General features: G+C 44.6%; 1 protein-coding gene across 2 annotated transcripts; it reads right to left on the minus strand.

The window, feature by feature from the left end:
• Positions 1-709: 709 nt before the first annotated feature.
• LOC144105207 (kunitz-like toxin PcKuz1) lies at positions 710-13,587 on the minus strand. Of its 2 annotated transcripts, none has more exons than XM_077638351.1 (3): positions 12,185-13,444; positions 10,465-10,497; positions 710-1,122 (listed from the first exon to the last, which is right to left on the minus strand). In XM_077638351.1, exons 1-3 carry the CDS (start codon positions 12,395-12,397, stop codon positions 1,054-1,056), a joined length of 315 nt encoding a protein of 104 aa, XP_077494477.1. In that variant the 5' UTR covers positions 12,398-13,444; the 3' UTR covers positions 710-1,053. The 2 variants fall into 2 exon arrangements, with proteins under 2 accessions (XP_077494477.1, XP_077494478.1); XM_077638352.1 differs by lacking the exon at positions 12,185-13,444 and adding an exon at positions 13,460-13,587 and having other exon boundaries at positions 813-1,122.
• Positions 13,588-22,503: the final 8,916 nt, after the last annotated feature.

The raw sequence follows: 22,503 nt of genomic DNA on the forward strand, positions 1-22,503 counted from the left end.
TAGTAGGCATTTGTACACATTACGCGGCACTGGTTCCGTGCAGACAACGAATACATTTCGGGAACCGAATGATAATCTATCAAAAAACCAGAAACAACCAAAGTACTCAAATATGAAATAAAAAGGGTGAGTTCTCTCAAATGTAAGCTTTTGTTTATTTTTGCTCTTTAAATAATCATCCTGATCGCGAAATGTATTCGAGCGCCAGGGGATATAAGCGCCGCGTAAAGTATATAAAGAAGTACCTTTTGTGAAATGAAATTCAGTGAAAGTATAGCGTCCGTGGTGTCTCCTCTCCTATGCCAGTGTTTTTTAGTGTCATTGAAAGATGTGTCGTAGCTTTAAAGGCAGCGAGGTTAATGGGAAGAAGAAATTGGTTTGGAAGACGTCAATGGGGGAAAGTTAACAATATATACAAAGCGTGAGGGGAAAAAGAGTGTTTAAGGAAGATCAAGTCAGTGTGCAAAAAGTAAGTGAAAAACTCACAGCCTATTGTGCAAGCAAGACCGCCTCAAGTCTCTGAGCATTGCCTGGCAGGCCTGCACCGCCGACAATCGCGACGGCCACTCTACAAGAATCCTCAACTGAGTCAGCGCGCGTCGATGAACACACTGCAGCGCTGGGCATAAAGGCAGCCCTCGAGCAATGGTCAAAGATTTGTTATGATACTCCTAAGAAATCAGCTAAGCTTATTTTTCGGTACAACCAGGCGTGTGGCCGAAATCGTGTTGTGCTCGCGCTCATCAAAAACCTGAGGATGTAGAGTATCCTCGATCTAAATTTGTAATGAGGTGTAGGATATTACGTTTACTGGGACAAAATGATGCCAGCTTTTGCCTCCACGTGAAGGAGCGAAAACTTACATTCCGACGATTTTCTTGTTTATTTCAAAACACTGTTCGTCTCTCTTGCTTAATGCAAGACGCAGATAGAAGGAACTGCGAACAGAATGTTATGGTTGAGGAAGGCATCTCCTTTGGCATTCTTCAAACGTTGCGAAATTGTTGCAATTTGGGCAGCATCCTCCCCATTTGAACTGCTCGCACTTCTTGGTCAGAGGGTTGAAATACCACCTCGGCACAATTGCCTTGCATGGCCCAACTTGTTGCTGCTGCTTGCAACCTGCACAGAAAATGCCCATAATCATGGATGCCAATATGATCAGGTTACTATCATTTTCATGCCTCTAAGAGGCACATTCATAGCCGACTGCTGACAGCGTTCTCGGCTGATGTGCCATAAAAATGAAGTTTCGTAAAGTATTTAACACCAGCTTCAATCTTCTGCTTAGCCTGCGCTACGCACTAGCAGCCTAAAATGCACTGGTTGCATGAAAGATAGCGCGGACGTCTACTGTGTACCGTTATACCAAGAACTTTTTTTTTTTAATTTAGCCGACAAATAAGTGGAACTGTAAATGTTTTGAGAGCCCGGAACTATGTAAATTATCGATTAAATAGCTGAAATGGGTATCTGAAAGTCTTCACCTCTGTCATTTCTAACACTTTAGCTCACTTTTCATCATCACGCAACTCCTTTATTTTCTCGATTATACCCCTCCCTTTCCCCTGGAAAGCCCCTCTCCGAAATAATCTTACTGTTGCGGCTTGCCAGTCCTTGGTGCGTGCAACGATGTGACGTCCCTCATTTGAGATTTTAGAACTCTATGTTGATATCTTATTTCTAATCCCCCCCAAGATTTCGCTTGCGCAAAAGGCTGACATAATTTACAAAACTGAAAATGCGGTTTGTAATCTACGGAAATGGGGCGTGACAAGAGTCTAGTAAGCGCTGGGCTCAAATCTTTTGTATAATTTATGAACTAAGTGGAACCGTTTGTCTCTTATGTACAGTTCTATCATGATTCGTCCGTACGTTTCATTTTCTTCCGCTAGGATAATTTTTGTTTTCCTGTTGCGCTTGGCATAAGCAAACGATTGATATGCTCTTGTAAGCTGCGGAAACTTTATTGCGGCTTTCAGTAGCTAGAGAAGCATCTGCATGAAATGCAATTCAGAGGAAGATTGTCATTTCAGGTTCATGAAATTCTGACATCTTTTTATTTAAATAAAAAAGTGAATACTTTTCTACCAAAAAATGAAATAAAGAGTCGTTGCCAATGCAGTGCGTTATTTTTCTTTACGCTTTTTGCAACTGCAAAGCTACAAATATTCTTTAGAATAGTGTGTTAACCAAAGGCGACAATTTTTGGTTACTAAGTACCGTCACACTCAAATGTTTCAGGACGCTTGAATACCTTACTAGGGCCTATATTACGACAGGACTTGTCGGGCTAGTTGGTTGATCATAATGCAAAAAAGACGAACTGCGCAACAAGAACACGGACGAAAGGGAGGCAGACACACACTAACGCAGACCTTTTTTGCATTATGATCAACCAACTAGCCCGACAAGTCCTGTTGAAACATCTTTCTAGTACCACGGGCTCTTTTCTATGTACCCAAACAAGGCAAAATGCAGCGATCTCATGCACTTGTCTCATCGCCGTGGCCACATGTCAGTCCAGGTCTGCGTTAGTGTGTGTCTGCCTCCCTTTCGTCCGTGTTCTTGTTGCGCAATTCGTCTTTTTTGCATTATGATCAACCAACTAGCCCGACAAGTCCTGTTGAAACATCTTTCTAGTACCACGGGCTCTTTTCTATGTACCCAAACAAGGCAAAATGCAGCGATCTCATGCACTTGTCTCATCGCCGTGGCCACATGTCAGTCCAGGTCTGCGTTAGTGTGTGTCTGCCTCCCTTTCGTCCGTGTTCTTGTTGCGCAATTCGTCTTTTTTGCATTATGATCAACCAACTAGCCCGACAAGTCCTGTTGAAACATCTTTCTAGTACCACGGGCTCTTTTCTATGTACCCAAACAAGGCAAAATGCAGCGATCTCATGCACATGTCACATCGCCGTGGCCACATGTCAGTCCAGGTCTGCGTTTGTGTGTGTCTGCCTCCCTTTCGTCCGTGTTCTTGTTGCGCAATTCGTCTTTTTTGCATTATGATCAACCAACTAGCCCGACAAGTCCTGTTGAAACATCTTTCTAGTACCACGGGCTCTTTCCTATGTACCCAAACAAGGCAAAATGCAGCGATCTCATGCACTTGTCTCATCGCCGTGGCCACATGTCAGTCCAGGTCTGCGTTAGTGTGTGTCTGCCTCCCTTTCGTCCGTGTTCTTGTTGCGCAATTCGTCTTTTTTGCATTATGATCAACCAACTAGCCCGACAAGTCCTGTTGAAACATCTTTCTAGTTCCACGGGCTTTTTTCTATGTACCCAAACAAGGCGAAATGCAGCGATCTCATGCACTTGTCTCATCGCCGTGGCCACATGTCAGTCCAGGTCTGCGTTAGTGTGTGTCTGCCTCCCTTTCGTCCATGTTCTTGTTGCGCAATTCGTCTTTTTTGCATTATGATCAACGAACTAGCCCGACAAGTCCTGTTGAAACATCTTTCTAGTACCACGGGCTCTTTTCTATGTACCAAAACAAGGCAAAATGCAGCGATCTCATGCACTTGTCTCATCGCCGTGGCCACATGTCAGTCCAGGTCTGCGTTAGTGTGTGTCTGCCTCCCTTTCGTCCGTGTTCTTGTTGCGCAATTCGTCTTTTTTGCATTATGATCAACCAACTAGCCCGACAAGTCCTGTTGAAACATCTTTCTAGTACCACGGGCTCTTTTCTATGTACCCAAACAAGGCAAAATGCAGCGATCTCATGCACTTGTCTCATCGCCGTGGCCACATGTCAGTCCAGGTCTGCGTTAGTGTGTGTCTGCCTCCCTTTCGTCCGTGTTCTTGTTGCGCAATTCGTCTTTTTTGCATTATGATCAACCAACTAGCCCGACAAGTCCTGTTGAAACATCTTTCTAGTACCACCGGCTCTTTTCTATGTACCCAAACAAGGCAAAATGCAGCGATCTCATGCACTTGTCTCATCGCCGTGGCCACATGTCAGTCCAGGTCTGCGTTAGTGTGTGTCTGCCTCCCTTTCGTCCGTGTTCTCGTTGCGCAATTCGTTTTTTTTGCATTATGATCAACCAACTAGCCCGACAAGTCCTGTTGAAACATCTTTCTAGTACCACGGGCTCTTTTCTATGTACCCAAACAAGGCAAAATGCAGCGATCTCATGCACTTGTCTCATCGCCGTGGCCACATGTCAGTCCAGGTCTGCGTTAGTGTGTGTCTGCCTCCCTTTCGTCCGTGTTCTTGTTGCGCAGTTCGTCTTTTTTGCATTATGATCAACCAACTAGCCCGACAAGTCCTGTTGAAACATCTTTCTAGTACCACGGGCTCTTTTCTATGTACCCAAACAAGGCAAAATGCAGCGATCTCATGCACTTGTCTCATCGCCGTGGCCACATGTCAGTCCAGGTCTGTGTTAGTGTGTGTCTGCCTCCCTTTCGTCCGTGTTCTTGTTGCGCAATTTGTCTTTTGTGCATTATTATCAACCAACTAGCCCGACAAGTCCTGTTGAAACATCTTTCTAGCACCACGGGCTCTTTTCTATGTACCCAAACAAGGCAAAATGCAGCGATCTCATGCACTTGTATCATCGCCGTGGCCACATGTCAGTCCAGGTCTGCGTTAGTGTGTGTCTGCCTCCCTTTCGTCCGTGTTCTTGTTGCGCAATTCGTCTTTTTTGCATTATGATCAACCAACTAGCCCGACAAGTCCTGTTGAAACATCTTTCTTGTACCACGGGCTCTTTTCTATGTACCCAAACAAGGCAAAATGTAGAGATCTCATGCACTTGTCTCATCGCCGTGGCCACATGTCAGTACAGGTCTGCGTTAGTGTGTGTCTGCCTCCCTTTCGTCCGTGTTCTTGTTGCGCAATTCGTCTTTTTTGCATTATGATCAACCAACTAGCCCGACAAGTCCTGTTGAAACATCTTTCTAGTACCACGGGCTCTTTTCTATGTACCCAAACAAGGCAAAATGCAGCGATCTCATGCACTTGTCTCATCGCCGTGGCCACATGTCAGTCCAGGTCTGCGTTAGTGTGTGTCTGCCTCCCTTTCGTCCGTGTTCTTGTTGCGCAATTCGTCTTTTTTGCATTATGATCAACCAACTAGCCCGACATGTCCTGTTGAAACATCTTTCTAGTACCACCGGCTCTTTTCTATGTACCCAAACAAGGCAAAATGCAGCGATCTCATGCACTTGTCTCATCGCCGTGGCCACATGTCAGTCCAGGTCTGCGTTAGTGTGTGTCTGCCTCCCTTTCGTCCGTGTTCTTGTTGCGCAATTTGTCTTTTTTGCATTATTATCAACCAACTAGCCCGACAAGTCCTGTTGAAACATCTTTCTAGCACCACGGGCTCTTTTCTATGTACCCAAACAAGGCAAAATGCAGCGATCTCATGCACTTGTCTCATCGCCGTGGCCACATGTCAGTCCAGGTCAGCGTTAGTGTGTGTCTGCCTCCCTTTCGTCCGTGTTCTTGTTGCGCAATTCGTCTTTTTTGCATTATGATCAACCAACTAGCCCGACAAGTCCTGTTGAAACATCTTTCTAGTACCACGGGCTCTTTTCTATGTACCCAAACAAGGCAAAATGCAGCGATCTCATGCACTTGTCTCATCGCCGTGGCCACATGTCAGTCCAGGTCTGCGTTAGTGTGTGTCTGCCTCCCTTTCGTCCGTGTTCTTGTTGCGCAATTCGTCTTTTTTGCATTATGATCAACCAACTAGCCCGACAAGTCCTGTTGAAACATCTTTCTAGTACCACGGGCTCTTTTCTATGTACCCAAACAAGGCAAAATGCAGCGATCTCATGCACATGTCACATCGCCGTGGCCACATGTCAGTCCAGGTCTGCGTTTGTGTGTGTCTGCCTCCCTTTCGTCCGTGTTCTTGTTGCGCAATTCGTCTTTTTTGCATTATGATCAACCAACTAGCCCGACAAGTCCTGTTGAAACATCTTTCTAGTACCACGGGCTCTTTCCTATGTACCCAAACAAGGCAAAATGCAGCGATCTCATGCACTTGTCTCATCGCCGTGGCCACATGTCAGTCCAGGTCTGCGTTAGTGTGTGTCTGCCTCCCTTTCGTCCGTGTTCTTGTTGCGCAATTCGTCTTTTTTGCATTATGATCAACCAACTAGCCCGACAAGTCCTGTTGAAACATCTTTCTAGTTCCACGGGCTCTTTTCTATGTACCCAAACAAGGCGAAATGCAGCGATCTCATGCACTTGTCTCATCGCCGTGGCCACATGTCAGTCCAGGTCTGCGTTAGTGTGTGTCTGCCTCCCTTTCGTCCATGTTCTTGTTGCGCAATTCGTCTTTTTTGCATTATGATCAACGAACTAGCCCGACAAGTCCTGTTGAAACATCTTTCTAGTACCACGGGCTCTTTTCTATGTACCCAAACAAGGCAAAATGCAGCGATCTCATGCACTTGTCTCATCGCCGTGGCCACATGTCAGTCCAGGTCTGCGTTAGTGTGTGTCTGCCTCCCTTTCGTCCGTGTTCTTGTTGCGCAATTCGTCTTTTTTGCATTATGATCAACCAACTAGCCCGACAAGTCCTGTTGAAACATCTTTCTAGTACCACCGGCTCTTTTCTATGTACCCAAACAAGGCAAAATGCAGCGATCTCATGCACTTGTCTCATCGCCGTGGCCACATGTCAGTCCAGGTCTGCGTTAGTGTGTGTCTGCCTCCCTTTCGTCCGTGTTCTCGTTGCGCAATTCGTCTTTTTTGCATTATGATCAACCAACTAGCCCGACAAGTCCTGTTGAAACATCTTTCTAGTACCACGGGCTCTTTTCTATGTACCCAAACAAGGCAAAATGCAGCGATCTCATGCACTTGTCTCATCGCCGTGGCCACATGTCAGTCCAGGTCTGCGTTAGTGTGTGTCTGCCTCCCTTTCGTCCGTGTTCTTGTTGCGCAGTTCGTCTTTTTTGCATTATGATCAACCAACTAGCCCGACAAGTCCTGTTGAAACATCTTTCTAGTACCACGGGCTCTTTTCTATGTACCCAAACAAGGCAAAATGCAGCGATCTCATGCACTTGTCTCATCGCCGTGGCCACATGTCAGTCCAGGTCTGTGTTAGTGTGTGTCTGCCTCCCTTTCGTCCGTGTTCTTGTTGCGCAATTTGTCTTTTTTGCATTATTATCAACCAACTAGCCCGACAAGTCCTGTTGAAACATCTTTCTAGCACCACGGGCTCTTTTCTATGTACCCAAACAAGGCAAAATGCAGCGATCTCATGCACTTGTCTCATCGCCGTGGCCACATGTCAGTCCAGGTCTGCGTTAGTGTGTGTCTGCCTCCCTTTCGTCCGTGTTCTTGTTGCGCAATTCGTCTTTTTTGCATTATGATCAACCAACTAGCCCGACAAGTCCTGTTGAAACATCTTTCTTGTACCACGGGCTCTTTTCTATGTACCCAAACAAGGCAAAATGCAGCGATCTCATGCACTTGTCTCATCGCCGTGGCCACATGTCAGTCCAGGTCTGCGTTAGTGTGTGTCTGCCTCCCTTTCGTCCGTGTTCTTGTTGCGCAATTCGTCTTTTTTGCATTATGATCAACCAACTAGCCCGACAAGTCCTGTTGAAACATCTTTCTAGTACCACGGGCTCTTTTCTATGTACCCAAACAAGGCAAAATGCAGCGATCTCATGCACATGTCACATCGCCGTGGCCACATGTCAGTCCAGGTCAGCGTTTGTGTGTGTCTGCCTCCCTTTCGTCCGTGTTCTTGTTGCGCAATTCGTCTTTTTTGCATTATGATCAACCAACTAGCCCGACAAGTCCTGTTGAAACATCTTTCTAGTACCACGGGCTCTTTCCTATGTACCCAAACAAGGCAAAATGCAGCGATCTCATGCACTTGTCTTATCGCCGTGGCCACATGTCAGTCCAGGTCTGCGTTAGTGTGTGTCTGCCTCCCTTTCGTCCGTGTTCTTGTTGCGCAATTCGTCTTTTTTGCATTATGATCAACCAACTAGCCCGACAAGTCCTGTTGAAACATCTTTCTAGTTCCACGGGCTCTTTTCTATGTACCCAAACAAGGCGAAATGCAGCGATCTCATGCACTTGTCTCATCGCCGTGGCCACATGTCAGTCCAGGTCTGCGTTAGTGTGTGTCTGCCTCCCTTTCGTCCATGTTCTTGTTGCGCAATTCGTCTTTTTTGCATTATGATCAACGAACTAGCCCGACAAGTCCTGTTGAAACATCTTTCTAGTACCACGGGCTCTTTTCTATGTACCCAAACAAGGCAAAATGTAGAGATCTCATGCACTTGTCTCATCGCCGTGGCCACATGTCAGTACAGGTCTGCGTTAGTGTGTGTCTGCCTCCCTTTCGTCCGTGTTCTTGTTGCGCAATTCGTCTTTTTTGCATTATGATCAACCAACTAGCCCGACAAGTCCTGTTGAAACATCTTTCTAGTACCACGGGCTCTTTTCTATGTACCCAAACAAGGCAAAATGCAGCGATCTCATGCACTTGTCTCATCGCCGTGGCCACATGTCAGTCCAGGTCTGCGTTAGTGTGTGTCTGCCTCCCTTTCGTCCGTGTTCTTGTTGCGCAATTCGTCTTTTTTGCATTATGATCAACCAACTAGCCCGACAAGTCCTGTTGAAACATCTTTCTAGTACCACCGGCTCTTTTCTATGTACCCAAACAAGGCAAAATGCAGCGATCTCATGCACTTGTCTCATCGCCGTGGCCACATGTCAGTCCAGGTCTGCGTTAGTGTGTGTCTGCCTCCCTTTCGTCCGTGTTCTTGTTGCGCAATTTGTCTTTTTTGCATTATTATCAACCAACTAGCCCGACAAGTCCTGTTGAAACATCTTTCTAGCACCACGGGCTCTTTTCTATGTACCCAAACAAGGCAAAATGCAGCGATCTCATGCACTTGTCTCATCGCCGTGGCCACATGTCAGTCCAGGTCAGCGTTAGTGTGTGTCTGCCTCCCTTTCGTCCGTGTTCTTGTTGCGCAATTCGTCTTTTTTGCATTATGATCAACCAACTAGCCCGACAAGTCCTGTTGAAACATCTTTCTAGTACCACGGGCTCTTTTCTATGTACCCAAACAAGGCAAAATGCAGCGATCTCATGCACTTGTCTCATCGCCGTGGCCACATGTCAGTCCAGGTCTGCGTTAGTGTGTGTCTGCCTCCCTTTCGTCCGTGTTCTTGTTGCGCAATTCGTCTTTTTTGCATTATGATCAACCAACTAGCCCGACAAGTCCTGTTGAAACATCTTTCTAGTACCACGGGCTCTTTTCTATGTACCCAAACAAGGCAAAATGCAGCGATCTCATGCACATGTCACATCGCCGTGGCCACATGTCAGTCCAGGTCTGCGTTTGTGTGTGTCTGCCTCCCTTTCGTCCGTGTTCTTGTTGCGCAATTCGTCTTTTTTGCATTATGATCAACCAACTAGCCCGACAAGTCCTGTTGAAACATCTTTCTAGTACCACGGGCTCTTTCCTATGTACTCAAACAAGGCAAAATGCAGCGATCTCATGCACTTGTCTCATCGCCGTGGCCACATGTCAGTCCAGGTCTGCGTTAGTGTGTGTCTGCCTCCCTTTCGTCCGTGTTCTTGTTGCGCAATTCGTCTTTTTTGCATTATGATCAACCAACTAGCCCGACAAGTCCTGTTGAAACATCTTTCTAGTTCCACGGGCTCTTTTTTATGTACCCAAACAAGGCGAAATGCAGCGATCTCATGCACTTGTCTCATCGCCGTGGCCACATGTCAGTCCAGGTCTGCGTTAGTGTGTGTCTGCCTCCCTTTCGTCCATGTTCTTGTTGCGCAATTCGTCTTTTTTGCATTATGATCAACGAACTAGCCCGACAAGTCCTGTTGAAACATCTTTCTAGTACCACGGGCTCTTTTCTATGTACCCAAACAAGGCAAAATGCAGCGATCTCATGCACTTGTCTCATCGCCGTGGCCACATGTCAGTCCAGGTCTGCGTTAGTGTGTGTCTGCCTCCCTTTCGTCCGTGTTCTTGTTGCGCAATTCGTCTTTTTTGCATTATGATCAACCAACTAGCCCGACAAGTCCTGTTGAAACATCTTTCTAGTACCACGGGCTCTTTTCTATGTACCCAAACAAGGCAAAATGCAGCGATCTCATGCACTTGTCTCATCGCCGTGGCCACATGTCAGTCCAGGTCTGCGTTAGTGTGTGTCTGCCTCCCTTTTGTCCGTGTTCTTGTTGCGCAGTTCGTCTTTTTTGCCTATATTACGGCTCGTGCAACATCGCAGTTATCGCCAAAAATTTCGAGGTAGTGGTCAATTTCTTCACGCCATTTGTTCTACGCATAAAGCTAAGAAAGGCTATCAGAGTTGATCTTTCGGGCTTAGTGCGAACAGTGGCCGGCTGTGAATTCTGGAAAGCTCTGGACAGTGTTCTTAAGGTAGCATAATTAGCAAAATTTATAAATACAGTCAGTATTGAAGAATGATTTCTAAACTAAAACACATACCATCTGGATAGTTGCATGGCGGGGGAGGTGGACCTGAAAGAAGAATTGGATTAAAAAAGGAAAACTTTCTTAAGCATTATTGTAATAAAGTCACACCCTTCACTCCACCCTAGACACAAAAAGGCGCTCAAAATCAAGGATATTCAATAAACGTGGCCGGCATAGCCCAAAACACTACTGGTATCTGTACATCGGCATAGTCAAAAACACCACTAGTATCCGTAAATTTGAGGGAGAATATTTGCCTCAGAGGACCGCATGTCGGATTTAAATATGTATGCGTAAGTCATGATTTCGGAGAGGTAAACATGGTGGATAAACAGGGTCCTGTGAATACTGGCTGTGCCACGAATCTCGTGCTCCACCATGACCTCGCGCGCATAAACTAACTATGCCACATATTTTTTTGTATATATGCTTGCTGGCACACTATCATTTACATCCTTTACATTTGTCAACTACATCGCCGCCTCAGCAGGATTTAGGCACCTTTTTAACTTGGTTTGTTTTTAGTCAACGCTTATATTTACTTCCTCCTAAGCTGCAGATGTAATCGGCCCGATATTGTAAACGCGTTCGCGATCCGTGATCCTACGGTGGCCCGTTCTTGCCAATGCGTGGCCAATAATGGCGATGCGATACGAGAACACGTCCATTAATGGCCCGGCTATGCTCATAATTCCCCAACATTGGCATACCCTTCTGAACAACTATCAGCGAGGGCCAGCCAGAAGCAATGGCTCGCCAACGACGCGTACAAACTGGTATTCCATGGCGAATATTGTCCGAGCAGTTGCTATGGCTAGCCAGAGTAGCGTACATCATGGCATTCGTTGATTGATGTTGTGATGCCAATTTTTATGGGTGGTGAGCATCGAACATATCTTGGTGTAATTTCGTCAATATTGCCCTGGAAGTTGGGATGGCCTCCCAACAATGTATACAAACTGGGCTGGGCTGCAAAATATTGCCCCATAGGTTGCGATGAGTACCCAGTGTACCACACATCTTGGGATGCGATGGTCAATCTCGTCCCACCATTAACGATCGCTCATAAAAAATAGGCATATCCTGGCATATGTTGTTCAACATTGTCCTGCCTGTTGCGATTGATTGCTGAAATTGTATACATCCTTGCATTCCTTGGTCAATGTTCTACAAGGAATTTTGATGGCTCGCCGACATTGATCTTGGCTTTGCTTGGCATCTAAGTGTAATGTCACCCAAGCCAAATATTTTAATATCCTACTTCATAAACCGGGCAAATTAGAGTTTCCTTGAGCCAGAGCGCCCAAAAAGAGAGAAAAAAACAGCTGGAAATGCACATTTAAGTTTTGTCGATATAGCGGTGAGAGCCATATGCGCAGTGCGAGCTCTCAAAGTGTACAGCACCGAGCGCAGCCGAGTTTTTTGGCAGGCATGTGCTAGACGGTCGGGTTATGCATATACTCGGGCCTTTGGTGAGGAACGTTTTTAGAGCGTGCGCTCTTCATTCCTCAGTCCCTCACTTTAGCGTCATAGCCGTCGGCGGCGACAGCACCGCCATTATCAGGACAGAATCTTCAATTCTGGCTCTCTTCCATCGCCGTACGCTGGGTTAATTGAGTTTGGTTGAGCCACCCCCAGCTCCGCTGTGCCGAAACGCCGCCCGATGGGTTGCGGAGGGAACTCGGCGCAACATCCGCGAGTTTCTTGGAAGTTGCGGGGGCCGTTGCCTCACCTGACCGAAGTAGGCACCTGCGGGAGCGGCGAATGGCCCTCTGGGTGGAGGGTCCCCAGGAGAGAGGAGCCAACAAGGAGACGCGCTCGACGCATGTACGGCGGAAGGCAGAGAACGCATCCACCGGCGCCCGTGTTCTCGAAAGACCACTTTCCGCTTGAAGATTCTTTCCAATGCGCGGCCACCTATTTTTGTTGATTGGGCGGCTAGCATCTTGTGCCCTCAGAAGCTGCGTTCTGCTTGCGACGAGTTTGTGCAGCGTTTTCTGTAATCAATGGAGTCTCCTAGCCAACGAACTTAATTTTGCCGCAAGAAGTTTTTGATTCTTCGCGCATGGCCCCAAGCCGCTCAACAATTGTGAGCACGCGCTTCAGTTCAGAGAGCACGATCGATATCTTTCGTCTGAGGCAGTGTGACAAGTATATATCCTTAACTTTCAGGCAGTGTGCGCGATAAGATTGGAACGCATGATATGGTCCATGATATTCAGCATCCAACAACTCATTTAGCGATCACAAGGCTGTCATCGCTACGTTTAAAAATTCTAGCTCTAAAAAGAGAAGTCTGAAAAATTGTTTGCTCGCACTGCAGCGAACGCGCGAACATTCGATCACATTACATACGCGACACTGTCCTCTAAGTTTTATTTACACCACGCAAACCTTTCACGCTACTGTATGGTGTTTAATTCATTTTGCTTCCCCTCGTCATGCCCTATACAGACAAACTTTACTTCGATACGACCACTACTGTGCACACGTGTGCACTTTGCTTATATATTGTTTAAGATTGCATTACTTGGAAGCATAGCTGAAGAATAGGCTGACTTTGACAATTCCAAATGATTATTCCTCGATTCACAACCCGCTTTGCAGTTCTTGTCATTTCTTTCACTAAAATTACCATATTGGACAGCCCGCTGCATCTCGCCACTGAAAATTCGTAACAGTTTTTTCTAGCTTTCACTTCAGCTACTTTCCATTATTCTGATTCATGTTGTAATTATCTGTTTAAGTATTACTGTACATTTCAAGCATTCAAATGACATCGGCTATCCGCAAGACAAACACCGAACTTCTTCGTTTCCAGCGAAAGTTCATCTGCCCTCTTCTCACCGGAAAGTAAAAATTCGCGCTCTCCTAATAAATATACTAATTTTGTGATCACCTTTCACAGAATCTTTAGCAATGCTCCCACTTTCAAACGTTTTTGGGCTGCCACTAATGTATGATCTGAAAACCTCAGAAAGAACCAGCTTTAAAAATAAAATCTCACCACAGTCTTGGCCACATGCGAAGGCGGCGAGGAAAATCGCTACGATGGCTGAAACAAATACTGCGTTCATGGCTTGCAATGAAATCATTCAATACGATGACGAAAGGCTGCTCTTTTATATGGTGAGCAGATATCATCATAAAAAAGAAGCAGTATATATCTGATTATAAATTCCAACTATTCCTCCACGTGCGATGCATTCCTGCGGGCGTTTGGCACGTGCTGCTGCGTTTTTTTCTCTGTATTTTTCGGAGGTGTAGTGCCACATGTAGCCAGAATATTTTTCCTCTATGCTGCTAAATTTGTACAAGGAATGGCTCACCTACACGTGGCTTCTAAGCTCTAGAGTCAGGTGACTATTTTATAGCAAAGCTTCGGTTCATACCGCAACACCATTTTTTATTTTTTTTTGTATCTAAGCCATTTTTCCTCGAGGGAGCACTGCGTGGGAGTGTATGAACTGCATGCAGAACAAGCATAATCATTTTCCTTAAAGCCATTGAATTATGATTCACGTGAACTTTACGAGACTTTGGCTGACGCGAGATGGCCGCAGCTCCCTGTTCGAGCCTCTGCACGCATTTTATTAGAAAACAGGGGCTCCTTAGTGACGCTTGCTTGACTGCGTGGTTGCGTGGACAATGCGGTTACGTCTGATCAATATGGCCAGCCAGGACGTTCACAGATACATCGGGCATCAAGTGCCAGAATGGAATTTTCAATATAACAATCGGTTATGCCTCTATAAATACGTTTGTTTGCATGTCTCTATGGTTATCTGGGTGCAAACTCTTAGCAACTGAAAATTAATGTATCTCAATTCAGCGCGCTAGTTTCCGTTTAAAGTCGAGTCACTTGTTTTGTTAAGTGCGCCAGCCTACCACGTTGAAAAGGCTTCAGTCGTTTGTTCTTCAGCGTTGCCTCCAACTTGCCAACTTATGCCGCCCATGGGGCCAAGAACTGAAGAAATAGCTAATTACATTTCAAAGCTAGGCTTAAAAAAACATGCCGAACACTAGCTGAAACGACTCTCAAAGGCACACACAGCTGGGATTAGCCGCGTAGGATAGGGTGCTTCATCAATCCAAATTTTTTGGTAAACTTTAACGGAGACACCCAATATTCTACGAGACAAATTCTAACTTGCTTCCCCTGTTACTCATTTAAATTTGTGCAGAAGTTCACGCTTCAAACACGCACATAAAACACTCCTGGATCGATGAAAGCAACATGAAGCCACTACAACTTTCTTTTTGCCCGCTTAAAAACGTGCATGTGAGACTGCAAACGTTTTGTTCCAATAACAGCAACGAAAAACACGGCGTAACGCTGCCAACGGGTGATGGCGGCAGCATTGATATATCGTGTAGTGCGCAGAAAAACTCAAGCAGCACTTTTTTTCTGCAGCTGCACGTTTTCAAATGCACAGCGTATGAGCTCGGTATATTAAGCGTATTACTTTTTGGCCCAAAGGCATCCGAATCCACTGATGGTTTCCATAAACAGTATCACGTTTCCTACATGTACGTAATTTTCTGCCACGTTCGGCACCTTTTCTTCGGTTGCGGCAAAACATTAAGAAATGCAAGGTTGCTAGTTACCAAATAATCCCGGCCACGGGAATATACCGATATGCTTTGCTTTCAACGGTTATATCTGTTGTTTGTTAGCTTATTAAACCAATGTACTTCTACTGAAAAAAATGAAGGAACACTTATCTCGGATGCGTGGTTACAGTTTACGCACTACGAAAACGTAATACCTTCCAGTCATATTCCACAATATTATCGGTAGCTGTCTAAGGCCTTATTTTTCGTTTAGTCTAAACGTTAACTCTGAGAGTCTATTGTAGACTTTGACACACACAATACCGCATATATGCTAATTTTGGTCAGGAATGAAAATGAAAATTGGTTTTAAGGAATGGAAATGACACAGATAACTGTGTCACATATCTCGGTGGGCACCCTAATACTGCCGTGCGGGTAAGGATAAAGGAGTGAGTGAAAGAAGAAAGGAAGGAAAAGGTGTCGTCGTGGAGGGCTCCGGGATAATTTCGACCAGCTGACCAACCTGCACTGAAATCGCACAGCACACTAGCTTCTGAAATGTTTATACTGAGAGTCCTTCCTTTACTCGAAAGAATAAAGTTAAATATGGGATACACGTATTCCTTCCTCTATACTTTGTGCCGTAACCTTATTGAAAAGGAAGCAAAATCACTCCAAACCTTTTATTACGTTGTGCTTAGTTTTCATTAAGATCGATTTACGGTACTAAGCTAACGTCGATGCCCTTTCTGCTATTTTCCTATCAATTGAAGAACTGAGTGTGCGTCATGATGTCACATAAGTCATTTCCATACTTGTTCTTGCTGCTGGACACTATGCTGGTCCTGCAACGCCGTCGCAAGCACTATTGCTATGAGATTCGTCAAAAGAGCCTAGTTGGTGTTGCACTGCTCTGTTTCTTGAACGCACCGAGTGGCGACAAGGACAAAACGAACCAACGTTTGGACAAGGCGCCGCAAGCGTTCAAACAACAACGCTATGAGAAGTAGAAAATTTCCGATTAGCTGAGACGTCCTCCCAGCTGCGTGGAACTTTGAGTGTGATTCTCTTGTGACGATGATAGCTACAGGTACAGTACAGAATTTTGAACCCTCATCGCATTCTGATGCTCTCACTGGAGGTGCATCCTACATAGCTACAGAGGACTTGCTGCTAGCAAAGCAAGTTCAGCACCACGGCTCTCGTCCCGCCATCAAGGAAGTCGGCAACATACGCTTTGAGGTCCTGATAACTGTTATTACCTTTTCACTGAGATCCTGTCTCAAACTATTGAGGAAGGAAGACGCGGTGGTATTATTACCGCTAGAGCGTTAATCTGAAGGTTCGTAGCATAGAAAAATTGTCTAATGTATGTCCCAAAAGCAGCACTAGCTCTAGCGCTCCGTCCCGTGGCACTGCACGCACGTGGTTGTATTCTGCTTGGCACTAATCCGGAGGTTGAGAGCCTAGAAAAATTGCCTAATCTATGTCCGTGAGGCTGTCCTAGCATGGGCGAACTGCCTGCATGGGCGACAGAACTGCATGGGCGACAGAACTGCCCGCTCATAATCGTCTTCTACGTAGAACAAATCCAAGCTTTCGCTGTGATCCGAATGAAGTAAAACACAATATCTTAAGGATTTTCTAACATTATTATTTCCTCTAAAACAAGAAGGATGAGAATAAACATTCTGCAAGAGATTAGCATCACTCCTGTCATTCGAAAGACTGAATGCTGCTTGTTTACGGGGGCAACAATAGAATAAAGCTTCTGACTTCACTGGATGCTGAACTGAAAGGAGAGCGAGCCTTATGCCTGCATTTAAAATAAGGCCTTTTTAAGTATTTGTTTTACAGGCGAATAATTACCGGTAAAGCTCCTGATAGCTAAGCAAATTTAAAATGTTGCGCGAAGCAAAACTAAGAAGAGCACAGCAAATTTTTTATTGTAGACTTCTTTCGCACTGATCTGAAGAATTAAAAGGGTTGACATGACCAGAAAAATTTTCTCCTAAAGTTAAGGTAACTGCTCTTAGCGATTCAATAAAGAACCACAAATTTTATGGCAGTCTTCGTTGGGAGTCCAGCACTAAGTTTGGTAATTTTGGTGTGTAAGGCCAATATCACTTTCAAGTAGCCGCTGAAGTCACACAAAAAGCAATCGGGAGGAACAATGAGATTCAAGCTGCTTAGATTACGATGCGTATTATGTTTTAAAACGGAAGAAATGAAAGCAGCAATGTCTCTATTGGACTGTAACTCAAAAGGCCAGTTTCCAAAACAGCTCAAATATTTGTCTTTGTGCTTGATGTGACTGAAGGATCCTGTAAGAAGTTTATAACGGTGTGCTAGCCAAATAAGTCATTTTTATTTTTGTGGCACCGTAACTTTCATTCTGTCCTGGCCTTTAGATCTGCTTTCTATGCTTATGGTATACTTTGGCAACAACTCGATCGCACCCAATAATTTCAAGGCAGGAGGAAATTTCATCCTTCCTTTCTTTCGCCAAAAATAAATGAGTATATGTCAATACTTTTCCTTTTTCAGCCTTAGAATACCACAAAGCTGACTTGGTGGTACTCTGGGCAGCACTAAATAGCAACATTACGTTTGCATGTTTAGAAAATCTTTAATATGAACGCAATGTTGATGGAAGATTTCAAACCTGGAACGCATACCATCTTTATGGGTGCTTATTGGAGGGGGCTCATCTGAAAAAAAAAATGCATCAGAGAGGCAAACTTTCCACACTCGATTTGCATTCATGTCATGACCTTCGCTCTCCCTTCTTCCTGTACGCACAAATTATGTTAAAGTTTAGGAAAGTTTATAAACCTGCTGCATATAATAGAAAAAATCTGTAGAGTTTTACCACGTTTTGGATTCGTAGGCTTAACGTCCCAAGGTGACTCAAACTATGAGGGGCGCCGCAGTCAGGGCCGCATATTATTTCGACCACGGACGGTTCTTTAACGTGCTCTGACATCGCACTGTACGCGGGCCTCTAGCATTTCTCCTCCATCAAAAAGTGAGCAACGTGGCCGTGATCGAACCCGCGTCTTTTGGGTAAGCATCCCAGCACCATAACCACTGAGCCACCACTGTGGCTAGTTTAAAAATGAGCTGACATTATGGCCTGGGCTGACTTCACATCGCTTTAGCATAAATCACGTATTCCGGGCATCAATCACGTATTCCGGGCAATTATGCATTGTGGACATTGTGGGCCGTGCGTACGATGTATATATGAGATAACGCCGGCCGCACATAACTTGCGCTTAATAACTAACTGCATTACACTTTTGGTTTCATTGCTTCAGGGCGCGAGTATACTGTTAACACTTTATTCTCGAGAACAATCCACATATTGTGCTCAATCAGAAATTAAGGTCGCTGAGTTATTGGGTATTTAAATTAAAACTCTTAATTTCAAATTATAAATTAAGCAAGATGCTAAACCTTGCAAAATATTTGATTAAGTTGATTAAATTATTTCATACTGTAAAGACCTAACGATGAAGCATGCGGTGCCATAGTTCACATTGAAAAGAACACTTTCAAGCCACATTCATTGAACGTGCTACTTGATCGTTTTGTTCGTTCTATGAATACAGCTACTGAACTTCTGAACAGTATTCACGGCTGCACTAGTTAAAACGAAATTTTAAGAATAATTTTTTTTTACCTGTCACATCCACTACTTTCCGTACTCCTCGTTGCTGCTATTGTTGATGTTTAAATATTTTCTACCATTCATCTCTGCATGTCACTTCGGCGACCCGCAACTGAGATGAGAAATAAAGTATCTTCTCTTTCCAGAGATATTTCTCGTGCCATCTTTTCAGCCAAAATCTATTTTAATCTCCCGAGTTGAATTCCGAAAGTTGAATTCAAACTTTCGCATGAGTTGTGAATTCGAAATATGTTTGATTAAAATTTATGCTTTAATTTTCAAATATATATAATAACAGTTTCGCTATAAAATTTTACCACAATCTTGGCCACAAGCAATGGCGCAGAGGAAAGCCGCCACGATAACAACCGCAAATGCTGCGTTAATGGCGTCTCGTGAAATAATTCAACAACGTATTGCAAGGCTTCCTCTTTTATCCATGGGGTCTGTGTCTTCGCAAATGAAACGCATTAGATACCAGGAAAAAAATAAAAATTATTTCTGCTGGTATGATATATCACCGCTCTGTTTCTGCACATGCACGTAATTTTTTTCCGCTTTATTTCTTTGCATTCCAGAATAATAACTATAGACACGTGTGGCCTGTATTTTTTCCAGAGCAGCTAATTTAGTAAAAGATAGCAGCAAGCTTGCACGTGGCAGGAAAATGTTTCGACGCCAAACAACCTGATCTTGAACTGTATGAAAAAGAGCAATATTTTATCTCATAGAGAGTATTTTTTGTCTTTGCCAATTCAGCCTCCACAATACCCACGTGGGGGTAGATGAGCTGGAAGCTGAACGAATATAGAGTGCTTTCTAGCAAAACATTGAACCAAGAGCCACGTCAACGTTTAGCAACTTTCGTACTCTATAAACTTGGCAGCTGCTCGCCGCGATTCGTTATTGCAGCCTCCAAACCCTACTTGGTCATCTCAAGAGAAACGACGCTGCTGAGTGACGCTTTCTTGGCAGGTGGTTGCGGGGACACTGCACCTACATGGTTTCGGCAAAGATGCCTTGCGGGACAAAAATCATCAACGCATGGAATGGCGAGCTTTTCTTTTTGTGCATATTAAACCCTGAACCCGCTCTTAAGGCGGTCATTTACAGGTATCAGTGGTTGTGTGGCGCCAAACTTTCACAATAAAAAACTTTCAAGTGGAATGCAGTTCACACGCTTTCCGGTTAATTCAATACACTTGTTTTGTGAGGTCAGCCAGCCTACTTAGCTCCAAACGCTCCAGCGGTCTGTTTTTAAGGCTATCTAACACTTTCCCGTTTTTATATCCTCGCTGAAGACAAGAATTAAACAGTAAGCTATTTGGTTTGTTAAGTTTATGTAAAGGCAGAAGTGAAAATATTCATAACACTAGTTCACGCGATTTCCAAAGCACGCAGCTATTTTCCCCCGCGTAGAAATTGGACGGTCGGTCTTTTTAGAAACCAAGCATACCTTTTTTACTGGGTCGATGATGTAACTCTGATAAAACGTGCAAGTTGCTTCCCCATTTAATCGCAGTAAACACTTTGCTGAAAAGTACTGAATAAACGCTACTAATTCAATGAACGTAAAGTCATACGGCTGATAGATTTCGCTGACCAGATTTCGGCTGATTTCGAAATAAAAATCACAAAACAACGCTTTCACTAGGCGAAATTGAAGCATACGTACGTTCCCTTCCGGGTCGGAGCTGAACCGCAAAATTATTTATGAGTCATATTTTGAAACCACTAAATGTTTCGAGCCATATGCCTGGTCATGTCAGATGGCAAAAGGTATTGCAAACTGGAACCCCTTCGACAAGATCTTTCCAGATAGTCCAGTACTGTACGGAAGATTGCAGCTAACAACCACTCATGAAATAATTCTCTCAGCAATTAAACCCCACAAATTCCTTCAAACGTCTCCTGATGTCAAGGACAAAAATGATCACTTCTGTTTATCGTCTACATCCAAGCTGCTGAATATAAATGGTGTAGAGAAGGTTTGCTCCCAGCCTAAATTTAAACATGAATGAACACTCTTTCGGAGCACAGATGATAGGTTTGAATGAAATTCTTTTCAGCAATGCAGTAGAACATTGCAGAGACTAATTGTAGTTGCAAGATGTGGGCTCAGCCAAATGCAAACAACCATCCGCAGCGTCGCTCGGGCGACAGAGTGGAACTCTTACATCCTGCGCCGAACCGCCGGCCGTTGGGTTATCTTCACCGATTCAAAAGCATCTCTGCAGCTCCTGGCCAACCTGCTGAAGAAAACGAATCACCAGCCAGTTTCCCTGGACATTGGGCATATCCATCATTTAGCTATTGCCGCAGGCCACTGCATAACATTTCGGTGGGTACCTGCTCACTGTGGCATTATGGCTAATGAAAAAGCAGATGAAGCGGCCCGTAAGGGCCATCAACATCAGAGATACATTCGAAGTTTCTCACGAAATCTGATGCGTCCCAAATGGCTAAAAGTTTTGCGTACGAAGAAACGTATCGTCTTTGGAGTTTGCCGACACATCAGTACCAATTTCTTCACTCAATCGACCCCCATCTTAGATCAAGACTCTCACCCAGAATTCCTCGACAACTCGAAACCCTTTATCACCGACTTCGTCTGAATGCTGCATACACAAATGGCCTGCGGTACCGTTTTGGACAAATGAACAGTCCGCATTGTGACAACTGTGCTTCGATAGAAACTGTGGAACATATCCTGCTTGAGTGCCCTGCGTATGCTAACGAGCGTGCGTACTGTGAACATTGCATGCAGAAGTTCTGCCCAGTGCCCCTAACAATGGACAAAGTTTTAGGCCCCTTAGCCTGCTTCAGGCAACAGAGACTTGCAATGAACTTTCTTTTTACATATTTAAAAGACATTGGACATCTCGATAAGCTCTAAATTCACTTGCAGGTTACCTTCATGCATTCTTCTTGCAGTGAACTTCGTCAGCCCATTCGTCGGACTATGCACTCCATCATTCCATAGGTTACATCAATACTCGCCACTGCATCCTTAGTACCCATTTCATGGCTGCATTTTATCTTCGCTTTTTTTTCCACCTCTTCCACGCTGCTCTCCTTCAGTCTTTATCTCCCAAATTCCCCTCCCTATGCAGAGTAGCATGCCAGCGATATTGAAACGCCGGCTAAATTCTCTGTTTCTTCATTAAAGAGTCTCTCTCTCTCTCTCTCTCTCTCGATCAGAGGCATATAAGAACATACAGAACAACATATGGCTGCAAAAAAACTTGAAAACATATTATCGTGTCTACTAAATGCTCTTTGTGTCAATAACATTAACCTCTAACCCACCTCACACAGAAAAGTTTTACAATATTTTTTTTTTATTTATAGACACTGCTTTGAGTTTGTGTACCAAATTGACTGTATTGTGCTGTTCATTGCTTTGTTTGTCATTTTTTTTTCCTTACGGAAAGTACCTGTCGCGAATATTTGCAACATTGTATTGTAATTATATTCTATTATAATTTGAAAGTTTGCCAGTGTTTTGTTGCCAAAGTTCGCAGCCGGTCACGTGAGCTGCACATGCGCAGGTTAGGCAGCAGGACAAAGTGTATGCTCCTTCGCGCCATGCAGTGGCTTCGTTTACCATGCTATTAATACGACGCTGTTGTTGACGTACGCGCTGCTCTGGCAGAACGTGAGCACATCGGCATTAAGAAGCAGGCGCAAGGCTTCGCCACACTTTGTTCAGATTCAGCCGCATATTCTCTATTTGTTCTGGACCCATAGTCACACGTGGCGCGCCGACAACGGGAACTAAAGGCATTTCTTTTTGCAAATTACTCGTCGGTTACCCTCCG

The sequence above is a fragment of the Amblyomma americanum genome, chromosome 9 (assembly GCF_052857255.1).
Source record: "Amblyomma americanum isolate KBUSLIRL-KWMA chromosome 9, ASM5285725v1, whole genome shotgun sequence".
In the NCBI taxonomy this organism is placed as follows: Eukaryota; Metazoa; Arthropoda; class Arachnida; order Ixodida; family Ixodidae; genus Amblyomma; species Amblyomma americanum.